The sequence below is a fragment of the Podarcis bocagei genome (genome assembly GCF_964188305.1).
Source record: "Podarcis bocagei genome assembly, chromosome: 18".
NCBI lineage: Eukaryota > Metazoa > Chordata > Lepidosauria > Squamata > Lacertidae > Podarcis > Podarcis bocagei.
In genome coordinates, this window is record NC_138144.1 from 414085 (window position 1) to 441569 (window position 27485).

General features: G+C 56.1%; 2 protein-coding genes and 2 long non-coding RNA genes across 6 annotated transcripts in view; 2 read left to right on the plus strand and 2 right to left on the minus strand.

Annotated features, from left to right (window-relative positions):
- Nucleotides 1-4236, plus strand: part of INSR (insulin receptor) — a 47094-nt gene extending 42858 nt beyond the window's left edge. For both annotated transcript variants that reach the window (XM_081177604.1, XM_081177603.1), the window contains exons 16-21: nt 321-550; nt 801-911; nt 1007-1166; nt 1951-2080; nt 2843-2977; nt 3771-4236. In XM_081177604.1, coding sequence (XP_081033730.1) covers nt 321-550; nt 801-911; nt 1007-1166; nt 1951-2080; nt 2843-2977; nt 3771-4131 — 1127 coding nt within the window. In that variant the 3' untranslated portion in view covers nt 4132-4236. The remainder of the gene's footprint in view (nt 1-320; nt 551-800; nt 912-1006; nt 1167-1950; nt 2081-2842; nt 2978-3770) is intronic.
- LOC308577789 overlaps nt 1-27485 on the minus strand; it is a 166552-nt gene that overhangs the window by 14983 nt on the left and 124084 nt on the right. The window lies entirely within an intron of this gene.
- On the minus strand, nt 4851-7264 carry LOC308577773. The gene is made up of 2 exons (XR_014003672.1): nt 5540-7264; nt 4851-5496 (listed from the first exon to the last, which is right to left on the minus strand). It is a non-coding gene; the product is annotated as an uncharacterized lncRNA (long non-coding RNA).
- Nucleotides 10700-27485, plus strand: part of ARHGEF18 (Rho/Rac guanine nucleotide exchange factor 18) — a 52280-nt gene continuing 35494 nt past the window's right edge. Inside the window, exons 1-9 of one of the 2 annotated variants that reach the window (XM_081177590.1) lie at nt 10700-10906; nt 19449-19588; nt 20059-20552; nt 23808-24015; nt 24243-24360; nt 25383-25440; nt 25928-25972; nt 26178-26258; nt 26377-26482. In XM_081177590.1, the coding sequence (XP_081033716.1) occupies nt 19574-19588; nt 20059-20552; nt 23808-24015; nt 24243-24360; nt 25383-25440; nt 25928-25972; nt 26178-26258; nt 26377-26482 (1125 nt within the window). In that variant the 5' untranslated portion in view covers nt 10700-10906; nt 19449-19573. Of the gene's footprint in view, nt 10907-11609; nt 12159-19448; nt 19589-20058; nt 20553-23807; nt 24016-24242; nt 24361-25382; nt 25441-25927; nt 25973-26177; nt 26259-26376; nt 26483-27485 lie in introns of those variants that run through there. The other variant, XM_081177589.1, reaches the window with a different exon arrangement.

The following is a 27485-nucleotide window of genomic DNA, read 5'->3' on the forward strand; positions in this document are numbered from 1 at the left end:
GGCAGGCCGAGGCGGCGGGGCCCTTCCTCTCCTTCTTCTTTGGGAGGGCACGATCCACTGGGAAAAAACAGATACTCCTCCTTCCCTTCGGAAGCTTCGAGGTGCCTCCGCTGCCCTTCTGGCCACGGGCGTTAAAGGAGGTGGATGCAGCCATTCCGGACTCGGACCAGAACCGAGCTGGAGAGAATCCTCTGGGTTGCCGAGCTGAACTCCATGCCATTCTCCCCTGGGCCGGCCTCTGCCCTCCTAGAGAAGCCAAGCCTGGAAGGGACCCGAGGGTCATCTAGCCCCACCCGCTTCCCTCTTTCCCCGACTTGCAGTGTACATCCCCGACGAGTGGGAGGTCCCCCGCGAGAAGATCTCCCTCCTGCAGGAGCTGGGGCAGGGCTCCTTTGGGATGGTCTACGAGGGCATCGCCAAGGACATCGTGAAGGGCGAGGCGGAGATGCGGGTGGCCGTCAAGACGGTGAACGAGTCGGCCAGCCTGCGGGAGCGCATCGAGTTCCTCAACGAGGCCTCCGTCATGAAAGGCTTCAGCTGCCACCACGTGGTGAGGGGCCCCGAAGGTCATCCAGCCCAACCCCCTGCGATACGGGGGTGGTGGGAGGGGAGGGCTGAGAAGACCGCTCCTCAGGGGGGTCGCAGCTCAACCAACCCATTGGGGAACCATGGGGGGAGGCAGTTGCAAACGGGGAAGACTGATTCCTTGGCCCTTCAGGTCCTTTGGCCACCGAGGGGACAGGCGGCCAGGGTTCTTCATTGGCTGACGGGCCCTTCCCTCTCGCCCTCCTTCTCCCCAGGTCCGCCTCTTAGGGGTGGTGTCGAAAGGGCAGCCCACCCTGGTGGTCATGGAGCTGATGGCTCACGGAGACCTGAAGAGCTACCTGAGGTCCTTGCGCCCGGATGCAGAGGTAACAGCCAGGTTTGGGGGTTTTTTTGGGGGGGGTGGCGAGGCAGAGAAGCTGGGCCCCCTTTTGCTCACACCACCTCCTCTTGGCTCCCCCAGAACAACCCCGGCCGCCCCCCGCCCACCCTCCAGGAGATGATCCAGATGGCTGCTGAGATCGCCGACGGCATGGCCTACCTGAACGCAAAGAAATTCGTCCACCGGGACTTGGCTGCAAGGAACTGCATGGTGGCCGAGGACTTCACCGTCAAGATTGGAGGTAGGGCGGCTTTCCTCCTGGGGGGCGGGGGGAGGACCCCAAAAGGGATTTATTCCGAGCCCCTCTCAGAGCACGGCACGAGCCCTGCAGCTGAGACGGCCAAGGAAGAGCAGAAAGACGCGTGTCCTCGTTGAGTGACATTTCTAGCAGCAAAACTCCCCAAACTCTCCATGTCCTACAAGAAATACATTGAGGTTGGGGGATCGGGGAGTTATTCCATAATCGGGGTGCCCCCACTGCAAAGGCCTTTAATATATGTCTGTGTGTGTGTGTGTGTGTACACACACACTTTTCTGTTTTGTTTTGTTTCCATACCGCCCTATACCCAGTGGTCTCAGGGCAGTTCACAGAATAAAATCAAGATATAAAACCACAAAATACCTAATGAAAATAAAAACAACAACCCAATAGCAACACCCCCACAAATAAACACACCATTTTACAATTTAGAATAGACAACCTTAAAATATCAACGACTTCCCTTCTTCTCTTTCCATGGTTCATTTAGCGTAGCATAAATCCCTGCATATTTTACACAAACTAAACCATTCAGTATTGCATCGTTTCCGAAGGCCTTTTCCCAGATCACTGAATAACGGAGGTCTCCGGACAGCAGGCGAGAGTTGAGAAGGCCCCATGTATTCAGGGGTGGTGGGGGCCTCTGTGTTGGGGTCCAAATGTGGCCCCCCAGGACGGGTCCCCCCCAGCCATGCCCCTGCAGACATGTCCTTGAGGGAAGCTCTGAGCTCTCCCCCCCCTTCCTCTCTCTCCCCGCAACCCCCAGACTTTGGCATGACCAGGGACATCTACGAGACGGATTACTACCGCAAAGGAGGGAAGGGGCTCCTCCCCGTGCGCTGGATGGCCCCTGAGTCGCTGAAGGACGGCGTCTTCACCGCCTGCTCGGACGTCTGGTGAGTGGGGAGCCCCCCAACCCCCCTTCCTGGCTGCATGCAGCAGGACGCTGGCTCTCCTCGCAGGCCTGAGAGGCTGTAGGAAGCCGCTCTTGTCCCGAGTCAAGCCATCTGGCTCCATATTGCCAACTCTGGCTGGCAGCAGCAGCTCTGCAGAGTTTCAGGCAGGGGGTCTTTGTCCCGGCCCATCCTGGGGAGAAGGGAAACTCTGATCCGAAACCTCCGCTGCCTTGTGGGGTATTTGGGGAGAAAAGGCTCAGGAGTAAACCTCACCCAAATCCTGAGCGGAATCCCTAAGGCAGTTGGGCAGCAACTCCTGCAGCCAAGCAGGTGCCAGGCATCTCGCTCTGGTTCTCTTTGGGCCCCATCAGCGAGGCCGAGGGGGGGGGTCTTGCCGTCTGGGCAGCCCAGGACCCCCAGACACACGGCCCAGATGGCGCCCCCAAGGAAGTCACTTCGGTGCTGCTAACACCGTAGGTGTGCTCCATTGTCTCTTGAGAGGGACTGGTGCCCCTATAGGGGCTGAACCCGGGACCTTCTGCATGCGAAGCGTGGGGAGCCGCCTTCTCCCGAGTCACAACAGTGTGGTCTGCACTGGCTGGCAGCAGCTCTGCAAGCTTCAAGGCTGGGGGTCTTTCTGCGCCCTTTGTGCGGAGAATCCTTTCCCTCCAGCCTTGCGGGAGGGGGGGGGACACCCTGGAACGGCCTCTGCCTGGGGAGTCCCCTCTGCTTCCTGGCCCTCACCCTCCTGTCTCCCCCCAGGTCCTTTGGCGTTGTCCTCTGGGAGATCAGCAGCCTGGCTGAGCAGCCTTACCAAGGCCTCTCCAACGAGCAGGTCCTCAAGTTCGTCATGGACGGCGGGTGCCTGGAGCAGCCGGAGAACTGCACCGAGAGGCTGTGAGTCGGGGAGGGGAGGCAGGGGCCGCCCTCGGGGTGGGTGGGGCACCAGGCAACTCCTTTGCCCTCCAGGTGGGGACAGTCCAGGGTCCGCTTAACTAGGGGGAACAGGCTCCCTCTGCCCGGCCAGCCAGTTTCTCAGGCTTGTCCCTTATGACTGAGTCCGGAGAGAAGCGGGCTCTGGCGCCACCTGCTGGCAGGCTCCTTGCCTCCTGCCCATCGTCTCAGGAAGTGGTGGTGAATTCATGCCATGCCGCCAGGCAGCACTGTGCTCTAAACCAGTGAGCCTCTTGGGCTTGCTGATGGGAAGGTCGGTGGTTCGAATCCTCACAACGGAGTGAGCTCCCATTGCTCTGTCCCAGATCCTGCCAACCTAGCAGTTCAAAAGCACGCCAGCGCAAGTAGATAAATAGGTACCGCTGTGGCAGGAAGGTAAATGGCGTTTCCGTCATGGTGTCCCGTTGGTCCAGAAGTGGTTTAGTCACCCGGAAAAGCTGTCTGTGGACAAACCCCGGCTCCCTCAGCCTGAAAGCAAGATGAGCGCCGCAACCCCAGAGTCGCCTTGGGCTGGACTTAACCCTCCAGGGGTCCTTGACCACACCTTACCTCTCCTGCCCCCTTGGCGCAAAAAGGGACACAGGTCCTTTTTTTTAGTGGGGGGGGGGGTCTCAGCCTTCTTTGCCCCAGGGTTGCTAGTGGCAGCCCCAGAAACAGAGGGCTTGGGGGAGGCATCGGAACGGTTTCCGTGGAGCTGCCCGCTTGACCCCCTGGCGCCTTTGTCCCCCCTCTGCAGCCACGACCTCATGCAGCTGTGCTGGCAGTACAACCCCAAAATGCGCCCGACCTTCACGGAGGTGATTGAGATGCTGAAGGAGGAGCTGCACCCCTCCTTCCGGGACGTCTCCTTCTTCTACAGCGAGGAGAACAAGCCCCCCGAGACGGAGGACTTTGAGATGGACTTTGAGAACATGGAGAGCATCCCCCTGGACCCGGCCTCCTCCTACTCCCAGCGGGACGACGGCGTCCTGGGCAGGGACAATGGCCTCTCGGTGGCGCTCAAGGGCGGCTACGAGGAGCACGTCCCCTACACGCATATGAACGGCAGCAAGAAGAACGGGCGCATCCTCTCCATGCCCCGCTCCAGCCCCTCCTAATGGCAGGGGTGGGGGCGCACCCTGCTGTTCTCTCCTTTGGTTCCCGCCCCCCCTGCCCCCGGCAGTTCCTCTCCCACACAAATCTCAGGACTGGCAGTATTTTTGCAGACACACCGCGGACTCGCTTTCTACCGAAAAGACAGAACTTTTTAATCGTCGTGGAAGATTATTCTTATTACTACTACTAGGACAGTGACTTTTCTCCCCCAAATCATGTCGTATTTCTGGGTCGGGGTGGTTTTTTTTGAGGGGGGGTTAGGGGCGCGCAAACGTTGACTCGCTGCCAGCAGCCTTCGTCTGTGAAAGACGCAAGCGGCCGTTTTGCTGCATTTCCACCCGGCCCGGATCCCCATGCACAACGCTGTGGCTTTGAGACGGGGAGGGGCTTCTGGCGAGTAGGAGGGAGAGGGGAGACCCCTCTGCCTGCCTCCAGTCCCACGGTGGTGGGGGGGCTCTTTAGTGCGCCCACAGCCCAGAACCACCTTCCCAAGCAGAACCCGGAAACGTGTTCCCTCTCTTCTTGCCTGTCCCCCTCTTTCGGAGGGGATTCCTTTGCCATTTTTTTCTTTCCTTCTTTTTTTTATTTAAAAATATTAGGATCTGAAGGATCTCTGAAGGCGTGTCCCACCCAGATCTGTCTTTCTGTCCCGATTTGACCAACCGCTGCTGCTTTTCTCAGTGGGTTAATCGGTGCGTGTGTGTGTGTGCGGAGCTATATGGGGGGAGCGAGCGAGTCTTTTTGTACAGAACCGTTTTCTCCAGCCACGGAGGGGCGGGAGAGCCAGCCCCCGCCCCAGAGTGAATGGATTCTCAAGAGATTATTTTTATACTGAAGAACTTTGGGGGTGAAGGGTTCCCCACCCTGTCGTCGTTTCCCCCCCAGTAAAGCGAGGTAGCCAAAGCAGTAGCCAACACCCCCTTTAGGATCCCCCCCCAGTGCTTTTTGGCGGCTTAAAAAATAGCACAGAATGAGCCACCTCCCTTTGGGCCCTGTCCGGTTAGCGTCCTGTGCGTGTGTGTGTGTGTACATAAATATATATATATGTTTGTTGTGACATATTTAAGTCCGAGGTAGCCAACCTCCTTATAAATTATTGTTGCCTTTCTTGATTCCCCCCCACCCCAAAACCTTCGAGGGTGGGGGGGAGCCTTGCTTGGTGGCGGATCTGACAGGGAGACTCGCTCAGTGTTTGCGTCTCTGTTTTGGCAACGTTGGCAGACGGCGCTAGGGAATTTTGGTGGGAAGTTCACGCAGGATCCATCGCGGCTACCTAGGGTCTCGGAGCCCCTTGGCCAAGCTGCTGGTCTGCAGGCAGGACGTCCGGGTAGACAGGGGGTGGAGACACCCCCCTCTTGAGGGGCCGCCTGCCAGCGGCTGGAGGACCGTAGTTCTTCTGCCCAGAACCACAAAGCCTGGCATCTTGCCGGAAGGGCCGCCGTCAGAGCTCCTGCTTGGCACGCAGAAGGTCCCAGGCGCGCGCCCCGCTGGCAGCATCTCCAGGCAGGACTGGCGAAAGGGCTCCCCGCCTGGAGAGTGTGCTGCCGGTCCATGCAGACAACACTAGCCTAGGTAGGCAAACGGTCTTGCTCTGGCCTTGTGCCCCCTGTGCCTTTGCCTCAGCCCCCCTTTTTTGGGGGGGGGATAAGCCCAAACGCTGTGATTATTTGCCAGGGAGGCAGAGATGGAGGAGGAGGAGAAGGCAGGTGGGGAAATGTTTCTGCCCTGCTAAACCCGGTCAGTTGTGCAATCTGCCTGTGTGTCTCCCGCCTGTGAGGTGGGGGCAAGAACTTCACCCTTTTCAGCCCTTAGGGTTTTCTTTTTTAGGGTTTCTTCCCGCCCGCCCCCCCCCGCTAACCTCCCCAGTGTTGCACTTTAGAGCTTTTCTGCTCCAGTCAGTGGGCCCCACAGAATTTGTGGGGTCTGCCCTCTGCTCCTCCTCCTCCTCCCCCTCAGTTCAGATTTCCTCTTCAGTCCCAGGCGATTGTTCGCCTGCTGGAATTTGCATCGCCAAAACCTCTCTCTTACCTCAGTGTCATTTGAAATAAGCTTTTTCTATAAAAAAGAGAAAAAAAGAAAGAAAGAAACCCCCGTATTTCCTTATAATGTGAATCGTTCTGAGAAAAAGAAACCAGTGTGGATCTTGTCAAGTTGACGGAATAAGCGGATCTGTAGGCCTTGTGGGTACTGGACAGACTAATTGCACATAGGTGGTTCTGTCCCCCCCCCAAAAAAAAATCCACTCTGCTTGCCTTCGTTGAAAATGCACCTTGATTTATCTTCTTTTTTTATGCTGAGCACAAGGAGGATGGAGGTTTGAATTTGATGGGGGGGCGTGTGCTGGGGAGCGAGGAAGATTGTTTGGGGTGGTGTGCCTCTCCCAGGAAAGCAGGGCTGTTGTTAGGAGCTGCCTCAAGGGCCCCCCTCCCAGAGCGGTGGGGTTTTTCGTGGGCGCCATGGTCACAATTAATAGCACATTCGTGGTGGGCTCCTCCTCGGCCTTCCAGGCAGCGTTCCTGCAACACTTCCTCGACGTTGGCGCCTTATTGCCGCCTGCAGGGGCATCTCTTGGTGGGACAGAGCGGGAAGGGAAGTGCGATGTTTGGGCCCTAGTTTGCACAGAGAGAGAGAGGAGGCCTCACATCTGCCAGCCTGGGTAGAGATGTGCCACGTTGCTGTTCAAAAGTTTTTGGTGCTATCCATATTGCGGAGCCTGTTGCACTTAGGGGAGGAGGGCCCAGGGTGCCTGTCCGTTTGAGGGGAGCCAGGGGGGGCTGGTGCTGGAAGGGAGAGCAGAAAGGCACATAGAAAAAACCGTTTTCGAAAAGATTCCTCTCCTGAGAACCTCAGCTCAGTGGTTGAGCACTTCGCGGGGGGAGAAGGGGGCTTGTCCTACTCCAATCCCCAGCAACCTCTCCTTGGCAGCGGGGCTTTAAAAAAGCTCTCTTCGTGCCCGGGCAAACTGGGTCATCTCCAATGGAGTCCAGTTCCTCGATGGCATCAGTGGGTCTGCTCTGTGTTGGGCGCAGAGCTGCGTAGATGAGTCTCGTGGGGTCGGGAAGCAGCTCCCTAGACGTTGGGTGAGGGTGGAGGCTGGCCCAGTGGGGTGCTAGGCGGTCAGGGTCCCCCTTTTGCACTGCTTCCCCCTGAGGCAAGGGCCTTGCGCTGTCTAACGGAAGGGCCGGGCGCGGCATTCGGACCTCTTTGTGCTGGGATTGCGGACGGGGCGCTGTGAGCTGCAAGTGAACCAGGCCGGCTGCTCGGCTTGTGTGTCCTCCGCCTTCTCTCCCTCCCTCGCCTTCCCAATTGCCCCTTCTGCCCGCAGCCACCATCAAGTAGCTGCCCTCCCGTGCGGTTCCTCCTGCCAGGACGGAGGGGAGTTTCCGTTGTGCCTTGCCTCCCTTCGGAATAGTTGCAAGCAACTGGCAAGACTTAAGTCACATGTGGGGCTTCGTTTAGGTTGTTTCCCATTAAGGTCACAAACTCCGGTTTTTTGAGTTCCGGCCTGCCTTGAGAACTCTGACTCGCCAGCCTTTCGTTCTGTCCGAACCCCGTGGAGGATCCTGCAGGGTGGAAGAAGCATCCTTCTCCGTTTTGCCAAGCGAGACCCACAGAGGGGACTCCAGCTCGCTTCGGAGTCAGCCGGAGTTCCCTTGCCTGCGTTGCAGGGGGTTGGGCTGGATGACCCTCGGGGGTCCCTTACGACTCTGTGAGCTCTGCGTGTTCTCTAGGACTTTTGCTGGACGCAGCCATCTCTCTTGTGTATGCTCCTTCGCCCCGGTTTATCTCTGTGGAAATCCGTCGAGCGCTTCTCAGCCCTGTCCCGGAAGCAGAAGGGGGGTTTTCCCACCGCCTTGCCTGTTGGTAAAATCACCTCGCCACCAACACACACTGCTTTTTGTTGATTTTTTGTTGCTGCTGCTGCTGTTCAGGACTGGTCCAGCTGTCTTAAAACGTGTTTTGTTTTTTTATTATATATATATATATATATATAAAAAGAATCACAATGCAAGCGTTTTCTAGGGACGTTTTGAATTGCCCCATTGCCGGAACGTTGGAAAGGTTAACGGATCTCTGCACGGAGAAAGCTGGGCTGGCTTCCCCCTTGCGAGGCGGGCAGGCAGGATGGGGCTGCATCCTGGGTCCCCCCGAGGTCCAAGCAAAGGCCTCGCTGGGTTCCCCAAGCCCGCCGTGGAGTGCCTGAGAAGCCAGCCCCCCCAACCCCGCTGCCCCACTTTCCCCACACGTGCAGACGATGGTCCCCGAACACCGAGAAGGGGCGGCATTGGAGAGAGAGAAAGAAAAGAAAATACCTCTTGTTTTTAAAATAAAAGGATCAATATCAATATGTGCCATGGTTTTGAGAAGAATTCATAGAAAAAGAGTAGGCCCACTTGATTTGTATTTCTTTTGTCAGTGCTTTTCATATCGGAGCCCAGGCAGTGATGTGTACAGAGAGTATCTTTGAATATCAAACGGATTTTTCTTTGCTGTGTGTAAAATATTGAACAATTAACTGTTTATATTAAAAAAAAAACAAAAGCAAAATTCTGAATAAATTATCCAAGAATGCCTCCGACTCCCGAGGGTCCTGGTCTGCGCTGCTAAACTCTGCTTTATTCTCCAGCCTTGCAAATCCCAGCCTGCTGCCACCGCCGCCTTCTTCTTCGCTGTTTCTGTGCCCCTTTGCAGGCTCACAAAATCTCTTCCCAGCCTGAAGCTACCAGGGAGTGTTGCGTTAGACCAAGATAAAAATGGATTACTGATGATAATAATAATAATAATACTGTAATATATAAATGCAGGCTTGTGTCCAGTGCCGCTGTCCTACTCAAGAGTCATTTAAGCCCTTAATTTTGGTGAGTCTGAGTAGGGCTTCGCTGGAGGCAACCCACTGCCAACTCAGTGGATTTAGATGGCAGGACAGGAGATTCTGACCACATTAGGAAGAGCTTCCTGACGGTTTGGCAGGTCCTTGGGGGGTTTCAAGCAGAGGTTGGATGGCCACCTGTCATGGGTGCTTTAGTTCCTGGGGGTTGGGCTAGATGACCCCGGGGTTCCCTTCCAACTCTACGTTTCTAGGATTCTGTGAAGCCCATGATTTCTAAAAGCTGCTCCCGCAAACTCTGAATAGCAAACCAGTTCATGTTCCCATAAACAGCTGGGTCACACCTTAGTTTAAAAGCCTCTTCTTTAAAAGCCTGGCAGTGGGCAGCTGGCGATCGATTCGGGACTCCCAGCTCCTGTTGCCCATGCTGACAAGTGTTAGGGGTGCAGGACCTGCCTCCTTTGTCCAGAGTCCGACCCTCGCTCCGCCTATACCAGTATTGTCGACGCAGGTCCACCGCAGAGGCGGAGGCGAAGACCTTGGGGTCTCTGCCAGCCCCAGCTGCATTTGGAAGCGGGGTTCTTTCTGCACACCAAGCAGTTGCTCTCCCCAAAGCAGCATTCTGGATTCCTGCACTGCAGCGGGGTGGACTAGATGGCCCTTGGGGTCCCTTCCAGCTCTGTGGTTCTTCAAGGGCTGCCTTATCAGCTTGTCGGTCCATCTCGCTAAGGACTGTCCGCACTGGTTCTCGGGAACCTGCCCTGCATGCGTCCCTCGGGCTGATTCGGCCTGTGGCTTTGAGGCTGAGAAGTGGCTGCTTATCTGGCTGAGAGCAGTCAGGTTGCCCAACTTCCTTCGCAAGTACCGGGTGCCTGAGATGAGCCAGAGGAACTCCCTGCCCTGCCAGTGTTTTGTTTCAGGAGTGTGTCTCTGGACACCCTTCGGAAATGTGGCACGTACAACCCCCCTGCTTTTTGGGCGCCTTGGGACTACAACTCCCATTGGCCCCCACAGCCTGTGTAATATTGGAGCTCCAAAGCTCTGGAGGGTGTCCCATTGAAGAAAGGCTGTTTCTGTGAGTTTTAGCACAAGGGGGAAGAGGAGGTACATTGGCAGTTGCTCTGTGTGCCCAGATACGTTTGTGGCAGCTGCCAGCCGCCTTGATGAGTCCTGGAGTGGCCCCGTGCTATGTTTCCCACAAATGGTAGCTAGATGCAGCGCTGCTGCTGGCAAGAGTGAGGCCTTGCCAGCAGCTCAGAGATCTGCACATTTCTGCCGGGCCAAGTTCATAGAATCGTAGAATGGTCAAACTCAAACCCACAACCCTGAGATTAATAGCCTCATGCTCCCCCGACTGAGCTACTCAAGGTGTTACTATTAGTACCCCATAAGTGCCTGTTAATGTTAACTGAGGATCTTTAAATGCTGCTGGCTGGTTTTTGTCGATGGTTTTAATACTCCCTGAAAAATCACCTAGCAGTTCCATTGCAATTGAGCGGTATGTAGACTTTAACTGAAACCAAACAGCGTTCCATATCGGAATCCGCCTTAAACCATGGCAGACCCTCCATCGAGCTCAGGATTGCCAGCACAGGCCGGCAGCGGCTCTCCTGGTTAACAAACCTGGTAACAAAGTCGCTCAGAAAGCCTGCAGAGCTGCTGCCAGTCCGTGCAGGCAATAGTGAGCAAGGTGGGTGCCAAGGACTCCATACAAGGTGCTGTCTGTATATTTTGTGGCCCCCCACAAAAGGAAAGCGAGTGGCATGAAGAAGGGGTGAGTCAGTCTCACCTTCCGGAGAAGGGAGGAGGTTTCTTGAGAGAAAAAGGAAGTGGTCGGTTTCGAACTGGTTACCCTAGCGAGCCAACTGCCTTTATTTCATTTTTTTTTTGGCCGCTCCGAGTGCCCAGCGAGAGAAGAGGCGTCAGGAAGCAAGAGAAATAGAATCTGGGTAAGTCCGCCCCAGCAGAGAGAGCAAGCCTCTGAGCTCAGCAGAATGCTTCTTCAGCCTGGATGTTAAAATGCAGAGGGAAGTGGGGTTGAGAGAGCGAGGAGGAGAGAGCAAAGGTCTTCTGGTCCTCCTCCTGCAAATTTTGCCACAGTCTTAAAGGGAGGAAGGTCAGCAGGAGGAAGAAGGCGATGCGGGGAACCGGCTGGGGGCAGAAGGAGGTCGGGTGGGGCAGGGCCCCTTTTGCCCCAGCAGACCTCCCAGCGCCCTTCTCCAGCTTCACCAAGTGCCTCAGTCTCAAAGGAAGTCCATAAAACCTCCAAACCCAAGTTTGGGAAGAGGGAGGGAGGCTCTATTCCACAAGACAGAACAACATCCCCACTGGGTGGTAGCCTGGCGCGGGGGGGCGGGCGGTGTCAGTCGCTCAGTCTCTGCCTGACCCACCTTGCAGGGTTATTGGGAGGACAAAATGGGAAGGTGGGGAATTGCTCAGGAAGCCTCGAGCTCCGGGGAAGGAAGACGGCGAGGCACGAATTTAACAAATGGATGAAATGGGTAAAGAGAGACCTGCCCCTTCTGTGCCCCAGAGTCTCCTGACCCCTCCGGCCCCACTTCCAAAGTGACAGCGACACCCTCTGGCCCCCTTTAAGTGGGGCAGCTGCTGCAAAGCCAGCCTTTTATTCGGGCTCGGGGTGTGTGCGTCGCGTGTGTGTGTTCAGGTATTTCTTGGCTGTGCGCTGGTCCCCGAGGCTTCGCCAAGTCGCTCTGAGCCACTTTCGTGCCAGGAGGAAAACGGGGGTTCCGAGTCAAGGCTGGAAATCCCATCCTCACAATGCGAGGGCCGTGCACGGAGGGCGAAAGACGAAGGATTTCACTGGAGGGCGTTAAGCAAAAATACCAAGGCAGCGGGCGTCCCGATTTGCCTCTCCAGAGCTGCCTGTGCGCTCCGGTGGGCGCGCCCGAGCAGGTGCCAAGGCGGCCGGCTTGCCTCTACTCCTGTGCTCCTCCTCCTCCATCATCAGCTGATGCCTTTGACAAAGTCCTTGCCTGTCTCCTCTCTCCCAGTCCTCCTCGCTGGCTTCAGAAGAAGCTGCCTCCCTCTTTCTTTCTTTCTTTCTTTCTTTCTTTCTTTCTTTCTTTCTTTTCACAGCTTCTCCCCTGCAAAGCCCCCCCCCCCCCATGGCCGACTCGCTCCTCAACCACTCCTGGCCGTCTTTCTCCAGGCGATGGATGAAAAGGTGGTCCTTCAAGCGAGGTAACCTGGCCAAAGGGCAACGCCAAGCGGGGTGGGGTGGGGTGGGGTGGAGGCTGCCTTTGCAAAGGGCGGCAGAGTGGGGCGGGTGTGTGCTAGGATTTGCTATGACCCCCGCCAGCACCCAGGGCTTCCTGCTTCCAGGGAGGAGGAAGGGGCGGCACAGCGAGGGTCCTCCGGCCTCAGGAGACTTCTCTTTGAAGTGGGTTCCGCTGAATGAATCGATGCAACCCCATGAATCCATTGTTGACCTGCTCTGCTATTTCTGCCTGCACGGTTTTAATTAGGGGCGAGGTTGGTTCGACATGCATGCTGCGTGGTTTTTACATTGTGCCCGGAGTTCTACAGTACGCCGTAACCCCAGGGGTGTAGCGGGTTTGGTATTTCAGGCTGGAAATTGCCATAATAAATAACCGGTGCATAAAATGTGGGTTGGATGTAGCTGGCAGGATTGGGCTGTGCCTGTTGAACCTTCACCTGCCCTGTTCAAAGGACCAGCTGCTTCTGTCTGAGGCAGGGGCCAACCTCTCCAGGTAGCCAGGAATCCCTCCTGTGCCTCAACTCCCGTTTTACTCTGACACCCCCAAATCTTGACTCTTTTGCAAAGGGAGGTGTTGTAGCTCAAGACTCTCTCCCTGGAGAGCCGGTGCTGCCAGTCAGTGTTGGCGGCCCTGCGCTCTGGGCAGCTTCCTCTGTTCCTGAGCGAACCGATCCTTTTGTCGCTGCCACGGGGGCTGAAACCTCCAAGGAAAGGCCCATCGCTGGCTGGCAAGAAGCACTGTTTTTCAGGAAGAAGGTCCCAAGCTCAGGCTCTGACGGCGGCATCTCCACCCCCCGCCTGACCCTCTGCTGCCAGTCAGGGCAGACCAAGGCTCTGACTCAACAGGACTATTTAAACCAGCACCTTTTTCACGGGTGCCCCCTGCCCAAAGCCCTGGAGAGCTGCTACCGGGCGCCTGGGTCCTGGGGCAGAGGCCGTTCTGCTTCCGTGCTGCAGCCATGGCCTTTTATGGTTCACCGCTGGAGATGGGCAATTTGCAGGATCTGCTTCATGTCCCCAGGAGCTTATTAAGAACATCGGAAGCGTCCTGAAGCAGGATGTTTGTCATGCCAAAGGGGGCCCATGGGGTCCGGCCTGCTGTCCTCGTGATGGCCAGACATGAGTCCCCAGGGGAAGAATGTCCCCAAGGAGGACTGAGCGCAGCAGCAGCAACTCTCACTGCTTGCGATTCCGACCACCATAGCCAGTCTTATCCTCTGCGAATTTCTCTAATACCTTTCCAAAAAACCCTGCGGCTGGATCAGGCCACGGGGCCCCCCGCCTAGTCCAGCAGCCTGTCCTCACATGCCCCCAGAGGGAAGCCCCCATAAGCCAGGGCCTGAGAGCAACAGCCTCTTCCCACTCTGGTTCTCCACTGTTCTAAGGTAGGCTGGCTCTGCCCATGGAGGCTCCGTGGAGGAATCAGAATCACAGCAATGCAGGAATCTCAGTTAATACATCCATGGCAGATGACCGTGTCCAACCCACAACCTCTCGAGGGAGACCGTTCCCCCGTCCAACAGCTCTGACTGTCAGAAAGTCCTTCCTGAGGTTTAGTTGGCATCTCCTTCCTTGTCACTTGAAGCCATGGGTTCGAGTCCTACCCTCTGGAGCAGGTGGAAACAAGCTGGCTCCCTCTTCCATGTGACACAGCCCTTCAGATATTGGAAGATGGCTCTCATATCTCTTCTCAGTCTCCTCTTTTCCATGCTAAACATACCCAGCTCCTTCAGCCCTTCCTCGTCAGGTTTCCAGACCCTTGATCCTCCTGGTCGCCGCCCTCTGCACACCTTCCAGCTTGTCAACGTCCTCCTTAAATTGTGGCGCCCAGAAATGGTCTTCCTAGAAGAAACTAGGAAGAGCAGCTGGGTCAGGCCTGGGGGGGGGGCCTTGTTTCAGCCCCCTGTTCTCACAGTGGCCGACCAGGTGTCCCAATGGGAAGCAGCCCACGAGCGGGGCCTGAATATAACAGGGACTCTCTCCTTTTGGTATTATTCAGAGGCGTTTGCTGACTTCCTGCGTTTAATGCAGACTTTTGCTCGGAGCCATGAGAACTTGCTTCATTGTAAAGGGGAGGACCATGTCTCAGCCGCATGCTTCTCCTGGGTTCAATCCTCTCTGGGTAGGGCTAGGCTGGAGAGCTGCTGCCAGCCGGTGTGGACAGTACACAGCTGGCTGGGGCTGGTGGTCTGAGGACCGCAGCTCCTTCAGGGAGAAACCATCTGGCCTGTCCCTTTCGCCTTCTCGATTCACGCACCCAGCTTCTCTAGAGAGGCTAAGGGTGCCCTGATAGATTCGCACCCCACACTTTCCTCCAAAGGGGCCTCCCCCCCATTAGTTTTATTCTCACAACAGACCTATGAAGGAAGGCCAGGCTGGGGAGAGGGGCTGAGCGTTGTTCACTGGGGCTCCTGGCTGAATTCGAACGCTGACCTGAGCACGCACACCCATCCCCAGCCATTGCTGAATCGGGTTGTGGACGGGAGGAGAATGGGCCCATTTCCAGTCTGTGGGCTGCATTCCCTTTCCTGGGGCCGCACAGAGAGCCTTGGAGGGCCACATTCTGCCTCGGGGTGCGTGTGCTGAGGATCCCCTTCTGCACTTTTGAGACTGTCCTTTTTCCAAGAAGGCTTCAAAAGCTGAGGCTCTCGTCCTGGTTTCTGTCTGGTTCAGGTTGTTTTTATGCCCGGTTTTATACTGTTGATATAGATGCATCTGTTGTTAAGGATTTTTATTGCTAATTGCTTTGGGATGTCTTTTATGGGAAGTGACTCATAAACCGAAGTAAACCAACGAGCGGGCCTGGGAGGGTGTTGTTTTCCTGGGTGTGCAGGCCACATCTCGGGAGGCGAAGGGCTCCGAAGGGCTCTGCACAAGGTGGCAGGAATCTGGGAAAGAGGCAGAACTCCCCATTGAGAGGGGAGGTGGGCAGACGCCCCTTGTGCCTCCCTCCTTCTTCTCTCCCCTCCAGATCCTCCGCATTCTGCAGTGTCTCACTGATGCAATATCTGTGGGCCGTCCACACAGCTGTTCCGCTTTGTGAGTTTGCTTCCCCAAGGTTGCCACCCTATTGCTATCTGGGGAGGGGTCAACTCTTGTGCTACACAGCAAAGGAAGCGGGGCACAAAATTAAATTCAGGTTAAGTGGAACTCTTGTGGCGTGGTAAGTTTCAGGAAGTCAGCAGCGACAGGGAATGAGAGTCAGAAGAGCCCGTGGGATCAGGCCAAATGCCCCCCCCCATCCATCCTCGCAGTGGCCGCCCAGAGGCCCCAAAGGGATGGAGCCCAGAAGCAGGACCCGGGCGTGAGAGCATCTCTCCCCCTTCTGAAGTTCCCAGCAAGTGGCGTTCAGACACCTCAAAACACGGAGGAAGGACAGAGCCAAGTGCAGGAGCCCCAAAACATTTGCAGGAGACAACACCAGTCCCGGATTTACATATAAGCTCAACAAGCTCTAGCATAGGGCCCCACTCTCTTAGGCCCCCCCACAAAAAAAATTAAAGGGAAAAGAAAGACTGGATGTACATTTCCAAAATGTTAAGATTAAAAAAAAAAAAAACCTACCTACAGCAACAGTGTTTTGTGTTGTGTAGGCTCCAAGGATGTGAGTCATGGGCTAGCTTGCTCCCTAAATATCACTGCTTTGCTCCTTTCTATATATAGGGTGCCGACATTCTGCATGGACTGGTTGCAGGGCAACATGGGCAAATGGCTTGAGATACTTAGCAGGTCCATAAATTACCATATAGCATATATTCAACACAAAGAACAGTGACAATTTGTTGTTGACATATACCTTCAGGAGCTGAGGGCCTCATCCAACCTAAATCCGGCCCTGGACAACATGGTACTGAAAGTTGGGTGGGAAGGGTTGCCTTATTGGGGGGGGGGGCGGTGCGCACTGTTGAATAGGCTGCTGAACAGGTTTTGTTTGCAGGGTGATGTCCCCTCATTTAAGGAGCGTTCCCCTGCCTCCCACTTGTTTATGGGGAACTTAGAGGACGCAATGGAGAGGCGAGATGATGGGGCGGTGGCTGCTGCAAGGCAAGCGATGCCCCGGAGCAACTTCCCCACCGCCCTCCTCGTCACAACCCCCACCCTCCGAAGGACCTTTGGAGGAAGTGGGTTTTCGCTGCGCAAGGCGTCCCCGCGTCACCCCTGATTGCACAACCTGAGCTTGCTGCTGGCCTGTGAAGCGAAAGGTCCAGTAAGGGCCTCCTCCCGTGTCTGGTCTTGATCCAGCATTTGTTGTTGTCCTTATTTTTACCAACGTTGCCTTTTATTACCTGCCCTCCATCCTAATGCCCTGCAGGCTGTGGCTGGCTTGTGGGAGGTGTCACCAGAGCATTTCATCCTGGTTGCCTTGCAGGCTGCCTAGAGCTCTTCCTGTCGATCCGCCGGACGCTTCTTGATGCATTTACTTCCCTGTCGCTTTCTCAGCTGCAAAGGCTTTGCTTCTCTTTGTGCTCACCAGTTTTTAAACAGAGCAGATCTGCTGCCACAATCTGCTGGAAATGTGCAGCTCCAAGGTTCTGGTTTCTTCCTGACTCCCTCTTCAGAAACAGCGGCAGTCTGGAGCAAGGACCAGGGTGGGCAGTGTGGTGCAGTGGGTCCGCTCCTTCCTCCTGGGCCGTGTCCAGAAAGTGGTGCCGGAAGATAAGTGTTCAGACCCCTGGGTTCTCACTTATGAGGTGCTTCAGGGCTCCATCCTCTCCCCCATGTTTTTTAACATCTCTATGGAGCCACTAGGAGAGATCATCAGGGGGTTTGGGTTGGGTGTTCATCAGTATGCGGATAATACACAGCTCTACATCTCTTGTAAATTGGAACCAGTGAAGGGGGTGAAGGCAATTGAAGGATGGATGGCAACTTAATGGATTGAGGTTGAATCCTGACAATACAGAAGTACTGCTTATGGGGAACAGGGGGTGGGTGGGGGATTCGCTGGTCCTGAATGGGGTAACTGTGCCCCTAAAGGATGAGATGTGCAGACAGGGGGTCATTATGGACTCACAGCTGTCCATGGAGGAGCAGGTCAATTCTGTGTCCAGGGCGGCTGTCTGCCAGCTCCATTTGAGACCCTACCTGCCTGCTCCCTGTCTGGCCAGAGTGGTACGTATTCTGGTTATCTCCCGCTTGGACTACTGCCATATGCTCTACATGGGGCTATCCTTGAAGGTGACTCGGAAACAACAGCTAATCCAGAACATGGCTGCCAGACTGGTGACTGGGAGCGGCCACTGGGACCACACAACACCGGTCCTGAAGGATCTTCACTGGCTCCCAGTGCTTTTCCGAGCACAATTCAAAGTGTTGGTGCTGACCTTCAAAGTCCTAAACGGCCTCAGCCCTGTATCCCTGAAGGAGTGTCTCCACCCTGGACACCGGGGTCCAGCTCCAAGGGCCTTCTGGCGGTTCTCTCATTGCAAAAAGTGAAGCTACAGGGAACCAGGCAGAGGGTCTTCTCGGTGATGGTGTCTCCTAGAGCCATTCAAAAGTGGAACAGGCTCCCTCGGAAGGTGGTGGGGTCTGCTTCTTGGAGTTTTTAAACAGAGGTTGGGGTGGCCACCTGTCAAGGGATGCTTTAGCTGTGAATCCTGCCTTGCCAGGGGTTGGACCCGATGACCCTTGGCGGCTCCCTTTCAACTCTACAGTCCTGTGATTCTACAAAACGGTTTGCCCCCCCAAAAAAGGTGCTTATTGGGAGAATTTAGCACTAAAATGCTAATGCATCTTCACAAGGATTTTGTTGCAGAAATGTGGAAAGGGGAAAAGCTGGAGTTTGACAGCTCCTTCCTCCACCTGGTCTGGAGGGACGGGCGAGGCCAGAGGTGAACAGTCTGGCCTTCCTTGATGGAGGGGGGGGGTCTCCCCATCCCCTCCTGCCTCTGGTGCTCCTTCACTGCCTCTCTCCATGGTACTAACTGGGGATTGCCAAGCAGACCAGACGCGCAGAGGGGCTTGTGTCTGTTGTTGGTGCTGCGTGTGAGAGCGAGCCAACGAGAGCGCCTGGTGTTCTCATCCATGGCAGCCCGCACATTGCCTAAAATGGTCTCCCTGAAGCCTCGGGCGCTTCCTCTCCCCTTGAAGCAGCCGCCCCTCCTGCGCACGGCATGTCCCGGAGCCCACAGGGCCTGATTTATCGAGTGTTGAGGCTGGAGCATCTCCCATCTCTCGGGTGGCGGGGGGGGGGAGGTTCAGGTTTATGGATCAATGTTAGAGAGGGCCTGGGTGAGCCTAGGACAGCACATCTGGGGCAGCAAAACATCCGGGTGTTTCTCTTCTCCCCACCTCTCACTTGAAACAGCAGCAGTTGCAAGCACAGCTGCTCCTCTGTGAACAGAGCTGAGCTGTGGAACTCCCTACCACACTGACTTGAATGGCTTCTAAAGAGGAGAGGGCAAATTCGTGGTGGATCTCATGCCCCGTACCTTCCTGCTGAAATCCAACAACTTCCCACGCTGCAAGAGTTCCGGGGTGGTTCTTCTTGCCCCCACTTCTGTTTCCTCTCTACTGCGAGTCACGGGGGGGGGGGGGAGAGGGCTGTCAATGGCTACTGGCAACGGATAGTAGGGGAGAAGGGCTCCGGTTCTGCCTACAGTTAGTGCTGCACTGTGTTTCTCCAAAGGTCTCAGTTCAGACAAGAGCTGTTTGCCCCTCCTCTCGGGTGGGCAGAGGGGAAGAGCCAGAAGGTCCCCTGTAAGTGGGAGAATGATGGAGCCCCTTGGAGGCTCGCTAGGTGGGGAGGAAGCTGGACAGAGATGAGGGGGTGTAGGGAAGATGCTGGCACTGGGAAGTGGCCCCTCTGCAGCAGAAAACGTGGCCCTCGGCCCTGCCTCCTGTCATGCCTGCTTGGCACAGCAATGGAGTACAGTTGAAGCTCAGAAAGAAGAAAATATGTAGAGGGAGAGATAGTCTGGAACAAAGGTTCTGGAGTCTTAATCTTTGTGACGTGGAGTTTGCGAGCACACTTCGTAGGATGTATGAACTGCTGTCCTTTTCTTAATCCAGGAGTGGCAAACATCAGTTACAGGGGCTGAATGCGGCCCCCAGGCTCCTCTTTCTGGCCCACAGAACCTTCCTGAGGCCACACACCCTTCCCCCATCTTCCTGGAGTGTTTCTGTCCGGTTGGAAAGTGCCCTTGAACATCGAGAATGTCTCTTTCTGGCCCAGATGGAGGACACAAACTCCTCGCTCAGTTGGGAGATTCTTTTTCATGGGGGCCGCAGTTAACTCCCTCCTTCCTCTTCAGGGTCTGAGTGCAAGCCGGCAGCGCAGGATTTCCCCAGCAGCCGGACCATCCCGGCCTCGGGTTGCAGCAGCCCAGACACCTTGTCCCCGTCCTTGACCGCGGAGGATGAGGTCTTCTTCGGCAGCATGGCGGAAGAGAGGGTAAGGAAGCACCATGGGATCCGTCCCAGCAGTGGGCTGCGTTGCCTGGGTGAGGAGCCTTGGGCCTGGGAGCAGGATGTGGTCCTTGAAACCCCCTCTGCCGGACCCGTCGGCCTCCCCTCCAGGCCATGCCTCTTGCCAGCCCTCCTTGAGAGTTTCTGCCTGTCTGAGATGTGCCTCTGGGCTCCAGGGATGTCTCTCATTTGTCCGGACGGAGGGCAGAGCGAGGGGGCAGAAAGCAGCCCGCAGTCAACACCATGGACTGGTTGCAGGCAGAGGAATAGTGAGAGGCACTAGCTGGGGAACTCCCAAGTGAAGAAGGTGGCAAATAAATGTAATAAATATAATATTTACTGTGCCCCAGTCTCTGTTGCCTTTCTATCCCTCCAGGGAGCTTGAGGGTGGCAGCACCCTCACAGCACCCCTGCGAGGTAGGCCACTCTGACCCCTCCCTCCCTCTCTCTCGGCAGGAGGATGCCTCCTCTCCAGAACAGGACGCCTCCCCGGGCACGATCCACAGCAGTGCGGAGGACCTCCTCTCGATAGACTCGGCTCTGCAGGGCTCAGAGTATTACAAGGACTTGGGACTCTCCTGGCCGCCCATGGAGGCTGCTGTGGCTGGCGGTGTGGCTTCCGCATCGGCCTTCTCCCTCGAACGGACATCCCGGGGAGCCCCCGGCTGTTGCACATTGGCTGAGAGGCCCAGGGGCCACGGTGGGGTGCTTCCCCAGGCTCCTTGCCCCTGTGGCCCTGAGGGGCAGGCCAGCTTGGACGCGACACCTCACTACCTGGATGCCGACTGTGCCTGCTCGTGCGGAGCCGGGGGCCGGGGGGCCTTCTCCGGGGAGGAGTCAGGAGCTGCCCTGGAGGGCACGGAAGCATTCCCCATTTTGGCCCGGTCCATGTCCACCTCTCGGAGGCACAGCTGGGAGGCCCCCTTGTCTCCGACGGACGGCCAGCGCAGGTGAGTCTGGCTAGGGTCATGCCAAAGCACCCCTTCTCCATACAGGCTGGTGAGGCCTTGCTGGGGGTGGCACCGCCAGGGGCAGCCCAGTTGGCCTTGACTTGCAACAGGGCCTTTTTGATAGTGGCTCCCCAAGTGTGAAATTATCCTCTATAGTGAGGCCTGAAGGAGCCATTCAGCGGGTCGGAAGAGTTGGGGGAAAGCCACCCCTACTGGAGCCTTCTGCTGCGCATGGAGCCCTGCAGTTTGCTCAGGGACACACTCTGCGTGTGTTCAGATGAACAGGCTTGCCTGGGCCGAGCCTTTGGCTCTGTCGGGTGTTTCTTTCTTCCATGAGATTTTCTGGGGCAGCCTTGACAAAGGAGACGGTCTCTGTTCTTTCTCTCTCTCTCCCCAACTCTCTCTGACCTGCTGTCAAGTTGCTGCTTCTCATCACCCTGAACAGCCTCGCGGATGCTGTGCGGTTGTGGGAAAATAGCTCCACTCAGACAAAAAATAAACAGTGGAAGGGGGGCGGGAAGAAGCCTCCTCCTCCCATGGTTTCGCCTCTACTTGGAAACAGGCCCGCTGAAGTTAATGGGCCTAAGTTAGTCATCTCTCCATGGAAGTCAATGGGTCTGCTCTGTGTCAGTGGGTCTACAGCCCCGTCTCCCTGGCCTCGCAGCCAGGCTGGTGCAAACAAGCCCTCATCCAGGCTTCCTTCTGGTGGAGAAGGAAGAACATGGGGAATCACAGAATTGCAGAGTTGGAAAGGGACCGCGAGCGCCGTCTCGTCCTGGGCAACGCAGGGATCTTTTGCCCGACGTGGGGATCAGACCCACGCGCCTGGGAGGCGGTTTGGCCCTTTCTGGGCTCGACTCTTTTAACCTAAGGCAGTTGACGTGAAGGAGGAGGGGAGGCTGGACAGCTGCTCCATCCTGGTGGGGTGCTGAGCTTGCAGCTGGGAAGTGGGGATCCCTGATGGCGGCCGAGCCCCTCTTATCTCCCGATCTGTGAGCATAAGAAGGGCATTGACCCACCCTGCGCATCATCACAGCAGTCAACCCGATGCCTTGACACGAAGCCCGCAAGGAGGCCAGGAGAGCCTCTGTGAAACCTCCCTTCCTGTGGTTTCCAGAGTTTGTTATCCAGAAGCATTAACTGCGGAAGGCAGAGCGACTGCCACAAACGCGTCCCTTCCTCTTAAAGCCACCTGAGAAAAGGCGACATGGCAGGAGTTTATAAAATTATGTGAGGCATGCAGAAAGTGGAGGCAGATACGTCTCCTCCCTCTCAGAGGCGTACCTGGGCTCCTTAAGCAAGGAGTTGTAATGGCGCCTCCAAAGCTGAGAGAGACTGGAAACTCAACAAGTTTGCTTTGGGAGCCTTTTGCACTCCGCCAGTGACTTCCTCCACAGCCACTGGAGTCAGGCCTGCTCTCCTCCTCCCCCTCCACTGTTGGTCCATCTGCCTGACTTCCTTGTATCCGTCCTCGGAGTGGAGAGGAGAGGTTTTTGTGCCGCACCCCTGGGCCTGCGTGCTGGGGGGGGGGGGCAACCTGTTCAACCTCCAGTACAGCCTTTGTTCCCTCTCTCATAACACTTGTGGATTTTGGAAGGTTCTTCTTCACGCAGTGCGGAGCCAAACCACATACCCCTGCCACAGAAATGCAAGGAAGGCCAGCAACTTGGCTTTTTAAAAAGGATGGGACAAATTCCTGGAGGAGGAGAGGGCTAGCGGTGGCTGCTAGCCAGGACGGCTCTGAATATCAGCTCTTGCGCTTTAGCTGGGAATGGGGGCATCTGGTCAGCCACTGTGGGCTAGAGGGGCCCCTGGCCTGATCCAGCCGCTTCCCTGATGCTCCAGTTGGCCACCCCTGCCTATGCCGTTACTCAGCTCTTGCCTTGCCACGGAATGTGCCCTTGATTCAGCTGCCTTGGGGGAATGCCTGAATAGTCTGCCAAGTGCCCCCAGTTTGCTCCGGTGACCCCAGGCCTCGCAAAGCCTGCTTGGCTCCTGTTTCTTGTTCCCAAATTGACGCCGCTCGAAAGCCATCTCATTTAGGGTGCCAAGCACCAGTGACAGAGACAGAGACAGCTTTTGGGCTTTAAAACCTGCCCTGCCGCTTCTGCAGAGTGGAAACGTTGGCAGGGCCTGCGAAGGAGAATTAAAAATACATTTTGTTCCGCGGGGCTACGGAACTGATGCCAGGCGGCCACCCTTTTTAAGGCTGCGGCTGAGCAGATCTCTCGCGGGGAGACGTCCCTCCCCTGCGGCTCCGAAGGGGCACTATTGATCGGCCAGGAGAGAGAGGGGCTATTTTTAACTCTCCCCTCCTTATAAGGTGCCAGGGCAGGGTGGGGGTGGGGGAAACAATCTCCCTTGGCGATCTTGGCAGGGCTCTCTTGTCGAAAAGGGGCAGGAGCTGCGCTGCTTGTGTCTGAGGCCTGGCAGACGGGGCAGCACTGGTGGCAACCTGAGCCAAACTTGCGCATAGATGACTTTTAATTTTATTTTTGCAAGGGGGCTGGAACCCCTCCCTGCCCCACATCTGACCAGCCCTCACCAGCGAGCACAAAGGGGTAGAAGTATCCGTACATTTCCTTCTGCCAGTTTCTGTCAAGCTCCCTGCATTTCTTTATAAATCCTCATTTTAGGGCAAATTCTGCCAATACGCACTTTCTTTGGTGACTGTACACGAGATTTGCAAGCTATCCCTCCTCCTCCTCTAATGCATTGTTGTGCATTATTTTCCACCAACAATGTATTCATTTCCATGCCAGCTTCCCTCTCCAATATGCCCGTTTTCCACAAAAGGTTCTCTGCTTGGAAAACGGCCTCGCAGGTTTCAGAGGAGCGCGGACTGTGGAGGGAGTCCTGTGGTGTTCTGGAAAGAGTGGATTTGATCATCCCGGCTTTAAATGTGAACCGGGTCGGATTCCTCCCTCATCCCTCACCGGTACTTCTTCTCCAGCATTAGAGAACGACTGAAATTGACCATGCCCATTGATTTCAAAGAGGGCTTTGCCTCCCTGGCTGTCGAGTCTGAAATTTCGAGGGGGGAACTTGAGCAAGGAGCTGTAAGGAGTGGGGAAGAGTCAGGGCCTGATTCGTCTTAGGACTTGTCACTTCCCCCAGGGAACCTCTGACTAGGATGGCTTCAGAAACAGATGATGAGACGAACCCAAGGAGCACATCTGTGACTCCTAACTGCAGAGTTTCTCTCGTTGTGACGCACAGCTGCCAAACCTCTCCTTCCTTCCCCCAAACAACCAGGTTCAGCCTGGACGCCTCCGAAATGGGAAGCGACACGGAGCAGGAGGACGACGAAAAGGAGAAGCCGCCTCCCGATCCACCACACGGGCCTCTAGCAGGACTAGCAGCTTGGAGCGGCGTCGGCAGCAGCAGCAGCAGCACAGTGATCAAAGTGGAGATTGAGCCCTTGCGCCTGGACCTGGGCCTCGTCCAGAAGCCTGGCAAAGATGTGAGTCGCGATAAGGCAGAGACTTATCTGGCATACGAGACGAGGTTCCGGGTATTAAATAAGAATAAGAATACTATTTTGCAGCATGAAGTTTTCTGTGGAAAGGGATTCAACCAGATTTGTGGTTTGGGGGTGGTTTTGGAATAGGATTCAAAGCCCTCCATGGCCCTCCATGCTAACAGAATCTCCTTCCTTCCTCCCTCCTCCTCTTCCTTTGCTTTTCCCAGGGTTTCAGCAGTGGTGGAGGGAAGCGGTTGAGGTCCAAGTCTGTCCCAGCCCCCTGCGATGGCGCCTCCTCCTTGCGCATGTCCCGCAGCCTGGAGGTCTCGCTTCCGGTCACCATGGGTCAGTGGTCCTTGTGGGACATGGTCTTGATTGCATGCAGGCACAGTGACAGAGGTGGGAGGGGGCTTCTTGTCCAGCCCCAAATTTGGTGGGAGGACTCATTTATGCAGGCTGATGGGTCCAGACCCAGAGAAGGGAACTCTCCGTTTTTCCTTCGAAGTTGTTTTTGGAAGAGAGGTTCTCCCAGGCTTCTCCCTACGGTGAAACCATCCAAGGGAGTCTATAGGCCTTGGGCTGGAATTATTGGGCCCTTCTGGAGACTGCTGCTATTTCATTTCATTCATTTCATTTATATAACGCACCTCTATCCAAGGACCACAGGGCGGTTTGCAGTATGAAAACACCAAACCGTGTTTGTGGATGAGGATGCAAATCACACAGCGGCAAATTTGGCTTGCTTGATCAAAGCTGCTTTGGCCATCTGGCGCAACGACCCCATTCCTGCACCTATCCCACCCCAAAAATGTATCAGCCTCCCTCTCTCTTTTGCCAAGAAGATGCACAGGAAAATGGGGTGATAGCTCCGGTGCCGTGTTGTTTTAACTTCCCTGTGCAAGTAAGTCGGAATGGAGGCTCAAGAAGCGCGAGACGTCGGCTAATCCACATGCCTCCCCACCCCACAAACTTTCATGCAGACAAATCAGGATGTGGGGCTGTTGTGGTTTTGTTTTTTTTAAACCCAGAGGCTGATCATTTTACAATGTGATCAATTTATCCATCTTTTCAAATAATAAGCACCATACTTTTCTGTGTACAAGACTAGGTTTTTTCTTTAAAAACTATGCTAAAAAGTGGGGGTCGTCTTATACATGGATAGTGCATAGGGTGGAGGATTGATTGGCTGCTGCCGCGGCTGTCAGCGGCTATTGGGCGTGTTATTGGCAGCTTCTGCTAGCAAGGGGACAGATGAGAGGCGGATTTGTTAACATGTGCGGGTGAGTGATTTTCAGCAACCCCCCCCCCCAAATATACACGGAAAAGTACAGTGAATAAATGTTGCTGCTTCTGGTGTTGCGTTTCAGGGATAGCGCCCCCGGTGCTGGAGCTGATTGAAAAGGAGCAGGTAGCTCCGGAGCAAGTGTAAGTGTCCTCTGCCCTTTGCCCCCAGTTCACACACCCCACAGACTCTGAGGATGCCCCCCAAACACTTCCACCACCATCTGCTCTGAAGCGCTGCAGAGTGCAGAACTGGAGGGCCCCCTCCCGCAAGGACCCAGGTCCGTTTGAAACGGAGCTGTGAGGAATCTCCTGCTGGGAAAATTGGCCTGGTGTATTTTATTTACACCATAGAATTGCAGAGTTGAAAAGGGACCATGAGGGTCATTTAATACAACCCCCTGCAGTGCAGGGACCTTTTTTTGCACTTGAACCCACAACCCTGAGATGAGGGTCTCATGCTCTACCACCTGAGCTGCCCATGGGTCCCAGGAAAAGATTCAGGGCTGTGGGCATAGCTGCACCCCTGACAAAGGCGGGGAGGGGGGCAGATGGACATGACACGGGCATCACTTCTCGCCTCAAACCGCCCCGCCTTCGTCTCTGACGTTATCCCTTCTCTCAACAACAGGCTGATGGTGCAACAGGTGCTGAAGGAGCTGACTCAGTACCACGGGTGAGTCTTGGGGGTTGTGGGAATGAATCATCTCAGAGTGGGACGGGGGGGGGGGTGGCTGAAGGCCCCAGCTTCTGAGCCCCAGGGCTGAGCCTGCTCCCTGAAGCATCTCTGTTTCGTAGCCACTATTTTGACGCTAAGCTCAGAGGAGCCACAGACACCCACCCTCCTCCTGACATATTTCCATGCCTGGCTCCCCTTCCAGGGCGAAGCACGGGCTGTGCGCCCCCGAAGGCAACGGCGAAGCCCCGCAGAACCTGACCTGGTTCGAGTTCCTGTCTAACGAGTGAGTGAGCCATTCTAGCGAGGGTGGGGGCAGCGCGCTCCAAAGATGTAAGAAATGAATTTAATAAAGCTCACATGAGCCCCCTGAACCACCCTCCGCTCTTTCTTTCCCGACCCAGGACTGAAGACAGCGGGAAGAGCGACAAGGCCGAGAGAGGGACCAAGGTGAGGCGCCGCTTGAGCAACCTCCGCAACCGGGTCACCGGATCGTGGCAGAAGGAGAAGGTGAGGGGCAGAGCTGGGCAGAGGTTTGGGTGGTCTTTGCTGGTTGCCTTGGGAGGGAGAGCTCTCTCCTGCTCCACCCCAACCAGTGGAGGTGGGTGCCCACGGGAGATTTGCAGGGTGGGAAGCAGGGAGCCTGGAAAGGAGGCGGAACCAGAAGCAACGAGAGGCAGGGCTGAAACTTCTCCCAAGGCCAGCAGTGGCTGGTGCCCAGAAAGGAGGCGGAGCTAGAGGCAGGGAGAGGCGGAGCTAAGGCTTCCCAAAAAGGCAGTGGCGGCTGGTGCCTAGAAAGAAGGCGGAGCCAGAGGCAGGGAGAGGCGGAGCTAAGGCTTCCCCAAATGGCAGTGGCGGCTGGTGCCCAGAAAGGAGGCGGAGCCAGAGGCAGGGAGAGGCGGAGCTAAGGCTTCCCCAAATGGCAGTGGCTGCTGGTCCCAGAAAGGAGGCGGAGCTAGAGGCAGGGAGAGGCGGAGCTAAGGCTTCCCAAAAAGGCAGTGGCGGCTGGTGCCTAGAAAGAAGGCGGAGCCAGAGGCAGGGAGAGGCGGAGCTAAGGCTTCCCCAAATGGCAGTGGCGGCTGGTGCCCAGAAAGGAGGCGGAGCCAGAGGCAGGGAGAGGCGGAGCTAAGGCTTCCCCAAATGGCAGTGGCTGCTGGTCCCAGAAAGGAGGTGGAGCTAGAGGCAGGGAGAGGCGGAGCTAAGGCTTCCCCAAAGGGCAGTGGTGGCTGGTATCCATTGGAGCTCATGAAGGAGGCGGAGCCAGAGGCAAGGAGAGGTGGAGCTAAGGCTTCCCTGAAAGGCAGTGGTGGCAGGTGTCCACTGGGAAAGCAGGGAGCTCCAAAGGGAGGCGGAGCTAGAAACAACAAGAGGTGGGGCTAAGGTTTTCCCAAAGGGCAGTGGCGGCTGGTGCCCACTGGAGCCCGGGAAGGAGGCAGAGTCAGAGGCAATGAAAGGTGGAGCCAACTAGTTCTAGCTTTGCTCCCCCCTTCTTGAGTTCTGCAAGGGGCAGCAA